The sequence below is a fragment of the Trachymyrmex septentrionalis genome, unplaced genomic scaffold (assembly GCF_001594115.1).
Source record: "Trachymyrmex septentrionalis isolate Tsep2-gDNA-1 unplaced genomic scaffold, Tsep1.0 scaffold23, whole genome shotgun sequence".
NCBI classification, from domain to species: domain Eukaryota; kingdom Metazoa; phylum Arthropoda; class Insecta; order Hymenoptera; family Formicidae; genus Trachymyrmex; species Trachymyrmex septentrionalis.
Genome location: NW_017305386.1, coordinates 479,278 through 484,306, shown reverse-complemented (window position 1 = coordinate 484,306; position 5,029 = coordinate 479,278). Strand labels below are relative to the sequence as shown.

The 5,029-nt window shown below is 32.6% G+C and overlaps 1 protein-coding gene and 1 long non-coding RNA gene across 2 annotated transcripts; one reads left to right on the top strand and one right to left on the bottom strand.

The window, feature by feature from the left end:
- Positions 1-1,778: 1,778 nt before the first annotated feature.
- On the bottom strand, positions 1,779-3,031 carry LOC108748541. Its single transcript, XM_018486763.1, has 3 exons — positions 2,882-3,031; positions 2,364-2,672; positions 1,779-2,226 (listed from the first exon to the last, which is right to left on the bottom strand). The coding sequence occupies exons 2-3, from the start codon at positions 2,472-2,474 to the stop codon at positions 2,014-2,016; spliced, it is 324 nt and encodes a 107-aa protein (XP_018342265.1). The 5' UTR covers positions 2,475-2,672; positions 2,882-3,031; the 3' UTR covers positions 1,779-2,013.
- A 770-nt stretch (positions 3,032-3,801) lies between these two features.
- LOC108748542 lies at positions 3,802-4,974 on the top strand. Its single transcript, XR_001939308.1, has 3 exons — positions 3,802-4,000; positions 4,570-4,742; positions 4,895-4,974. It is a non-coding gene; the product is annotated as an uncharacterized LOC108748542 (long non-coding RNA).
- Positions 4,975-5,029: the final 55 nt, after the last annotated feature.

Here is a 5,029-nt window from a genome sequence, read left to right as displayed (position 1 = left end):
CTCATCTTCGAGAAAGCATTTCAGCTGAGGAGAGGCTATCAGTTATTTTACGGCATTTTGCAACAGATAAAGGACAAGAATTTCGACTGTAGGTGCATGCTTTAATTTTGTCATGTGATTAAATTTTTTATATTTTGAAGGAGAAACGCAAGAATCGTTATCTCTCTTATTCAGACTTAGTAGAAATATCAAAAATTATAAAAGAGGAGCAACAGCAATATTTGAAGTTTTAAAAGATGAGTTTCTGCATCCTCATACTGAGTGGCATGCAATGCCAATTATTTCGGAGAGCGACGAATGAATTTCCATCATGTAATAGGTGCAATAGATGGCAAACACTGTGTTATTGATCCCCCACTAAAATCTGGATTCATGTTTTATAATTATAAAGGAGATTACAGTTATACTACTGGCTTTAGTGGATGCTGATTTACGTTTTATTTATTGTATATTGATGTGGGAGCTAAGGGTAGAGTCAATGACTCTGGCGTTTGGAATAAATGTTCCCTCAAAAACCACCTAGATAGGAATGTTTTCAAAATTCCTCCGTCTGTTCCGCTGCCAGGTACAGAAGATAATTTTCCTTTTGTAATTATAGAGGATAAAAGTTTCCCGTTATCAGAAAAACTCTTAATCCCTCATCCAAAACTTTAATGGAAAAAAAGATAAGAATATATTCAATTACAGATATGTAAAATATTTTTTTCAATTCTACATAAAAAATTAAAGTAATATAGAAGTGTTCATTTATTTATATATCTGTAAATTATCTAGAGCTCGTCGCACATCAGAAAATGGATTTGGTACAATGGCTGCCCGTTTCCAAATTTTTCGTTCTCCAATGCGGTATGATTCTGACGATACTTCTAAGATCATCTTAGTTATGTGTTGTTTGCTGCGAAGTCAGTCTGTTGGACGGACTATGTATACACCATCATCATTTTTAGATGAAGAAGATGAAATATCGTCGTAGAGAATGGAGAGCAGAAAACGGAAGAGGCATGGTAAACTTTGCTCACCAAGGTGGCAACTGTCATGCAAATCAAGCAATCTTGCTCAGAGACAGATGGTGTGATTATTTTAATACTGTTGGCGCTATTCCCTTGCAAGAACGAATGATGCAGTGAATTATAGTATTTTTTAACCTACCGGACATATAAATACTTTGATTAGTTAATTATCATATTATATAATTAGATCATATTATATAATTAGATAATTATCGTAAATCTTGTTATTCATAATTTAAGCATTGGTAGTTATTATGTATTCATTTACTTATACATTTACCAGCGAACTGTGAATTGTTAATTAGTCAATCAGATGAAAGTAGCAAAAAATAGGAATCTATATCCTGAGAGATTGTCATATTCGTGCAATGGATAAAAACCTCAGTCAGAATAAGAACATTTAATTCTATCATTTATTTTTTACATTACAAAATAGCGAAGTACATATATATATTAGATAAAAATAACTAAATACATATTAGAGATGTTATTGTCGCATTTTAAAACTTTTTTTTGAGACAGACAAAAATGTTATATCATTTTTATTACAATATAGTACAGTCTCAAATTTAATTAAAAAGAATAGAGAATTCTAATTTTTAACAATAATAAACGTAAATTTTTTCTGTGATAATAATAATCAGATAAATATAAATATATATTAATATATATTGTATAATCATAATTATAGTATAATCCTTAATGTAATATTGTTAATGTCGATATAATAATGAACTTATTGTTATCTTGGCTCATTATTATCTTGGCTCAATCAGTACTCATAGAATCTCCTTTTCATAATATTCTTGATCTTCAGGAATCATTGACCGAAGTCCAGATGCAACGTATGCATTAAACATATCAAATCTATCCATTTTTGGAGGAGATAAGTGTTGTTGAGCTATACTTTTCACAATATCTAGTGCCTCTTCCATAAGGTTATCCCTTTTTTAATTTCTCCGTTTTACATACATCGGGTCCTTAGCAGAACACTGTTTAATATTTAATGGAGCAGATGCAAGCCTAGGTAAAGGAGTAGATCTTCCAGATGAGAAGATGTATTACTTCTTGTTAATAAGGGTTGCCGAACCTTGGAAGATCCAAATGATTCGTTTGGACTAGATGAGACATGTAATTTGGAATGTTCAGATGCTTCTTTGTTTGAATGTGATGTCTTGTCAAGTTTAGATGAATCAAATGGAATTAACATGAATTGCTAAAAATAAAAAATAAATATGTTAAATGGCACTTATAAAAACATTTTTATATTAATACTAAATACTATTATAGAATTAATAAATAAGTAAATGACATTGAAATAAATAAAATGCTATGTAAAAAAGGATTTCTCACTTGTGTGTTTTTATCATAGTGAATGTTTATGTGCACTGATGAATTTTCTACATCACTAGGTCGAGAAATAAGTGAACAATTTGTTTCTTTACTAAGTATAAGAAACTTCATTTTGAAAAGAAAAGTTATCAATAGTGTTGGATTGTGCACAAGTTTTCTTTAAAAATAAGAGTAATTCATAATACTCGTAATCCCACTTTGGTCTGTAAATTTCGTCAGTTCCTTTCCCACTGCAATGAGTCTTTGTAGCCTTTATCTTTCGTTCGTTTGCATAGAAAGTGCTTTGAAATCGTTTGTGAACCATATCTTCTGCGTGAAAAAAAAATAAAACGGAATATTAACGTTAAATAATTTTTATATAATCTCAAAACATAATCCACTATAACTATACATTCAGTAATTAGCTATTCGTGATATATTCATGTTAATAACCTCGTCAAGGATAAATAATAAATCTAAGTACAGTCTTATTTATAAATAACATAGTTAAATTTAATAAATAAGATATATCGAAATACCTGTGAATCTAGGACCTAGAGCTTCCGCTATTTGGTCCCAATGCATTCGTTTTAAATTAGTTCGACGATATTCTGGTAGGCATACATCCTATAATAAAGGACGTTGTCTCACCATTTCGATTAAAATATATTCAATTTCTTTATTGAATAAATCACTTTTGGGACTCATTTTGAAATATACAATAAATGATCTAAACTGATCTAAACTTGACACGAATTGCGCATTACAGATTGTAAAAATAGAGGCTTGCCTATTTCGCGATTCACAATCCGAATCTTTGGCTTCTTCCATGTGATTGGCTGATCGACAATTTGCAACTCGCAATCCAAATCCAATCCGCGTTCACAATTCGTAGCTTAAAGTGATTACGCTGATTACGTGATTACGCTGATTCTACAATGAGTCGGTAATCGGTAGTCCTAAATCTTATCGGTGAAGTTGACCAATAGCCAATATTATACGACTAAGGCTGATTGGCCAACTTCATCGATTAAGACTAAGACTTCCGACTACCGATTCATTGTAGAATCAACATTAAGCCCACATCAAACTACCGATTCTGCAAGCCAACCCGACTGCCAATTCTGACTGTCGATCAATAATGGACCAATCACAAGACTAATTCAATGTGATTGATCCATTATTGGTCGGCAGTTAGAGTGGGCAGTCTAGTCGGCTTGCAGAGTCGGTAGTCTGATACGGACTTTAAGGGGATACTGGAATCGCCTGTATTATCAATAAAGCTATTCCAAATTCGGTAGTAGTGACATCTTTCATGTATTTCTTATACTTATTATATATCGTTTTGTTTCGCTCAAACGCATTTATCTGTCATTATCTAACATATTGTAACGCCATTTCTTAAAAGATCGAATATCTATTATTAGATGCAATTATTGCTTTGTTTACCATTCTGAGTCTTTCCTCAGCATTCGTATACACGATATTTACAGATCGATAAATCTTTCTTTTGAATTTTTAAATCTTAGTTTCATGAACTCAATATTGTTTCACGTCATGCGCTGAATGGTGCAATATCGTGTGGTTTATACGAGTTATAAAACTTTTGTATTAAAGAAACATCTACGTCAAGTGACAATTCTACGAGTTAAAAAAATGTAAGTTTTTAACTTTTTTCCAATTTTCGTATAAAATCTATTGCAGCATTCTCAAATTTTGCGTCTACTTTAATCCTGTAAAAGGATTTTTTATAAATGTTATTCTGCGAAATGCCGACAATTTGGCTACTCCAACATCCCCTTAAGAACCTGTTTTTTAATTACGGTACGATGATTTTTAACATTTATAAGCAATCAAACTCAAGATGCTCCTTTTTACTTAACTTGCGAATAATTCAAGAACAAAAAATTGTAGGAACAAATTTTGAAAAACGATTATGTAGGTAAAACTTTAAATTTTCACGTCAGATAGTCACAAATTTTGCAATGAATATATTCTGTATATAATTTTGAACTAACGAAATATCGCGGAACTTTTTGAACGACCTAATATATCAATTTTGCATGGCTGAACGACCGCACCTTCGGCAAACAGCTCGCGTTTCAGAATAAAAGTTCTATAAAAGCTGTCTTATATCCTTCTCTTCCCTTCTTTCGTGCCGCCACTTCGCGAACCTTCTACTATCGAGGACTTTATCGATGGGTCAGGTTATTCATCGAAATTTCAGGTTCGATCAGGAAACGCGAACAACTTTTCCGTCGTCCTTTTCTGTCGCCCTTTCCCGTCATACAGTCGGATGGGATACACATAAGAGAAACACTACGCTCATGAACCTATGTGGTCAGCTGCGGTAACATGAATGACGAGTGAATTTCACATCGATAGTATGGGATTGGAGATGTAAGAGGATGATGCAGAAAGAATGGAAAGGGAAAGAAAAGCTAGCTTGCATCTTATATCGCTTTGATATCGGTCTTGCTTGATTTTCTTTTCACACTGTTCTCGTCCACCAGAACGCTTCATTTGCAATATATTGTGCGATCAATCTTTAGGAGATATCGAGAGAGCGGTCTGCTGCATTTCAAAAGGGAAGGAGGAGTGACGGAAGAGAGCTGAACCTTCGAGAAAAGCAATATTGATTGACAGGATAGTTTCAATTTCTCGAGAATATATATATATATATATAT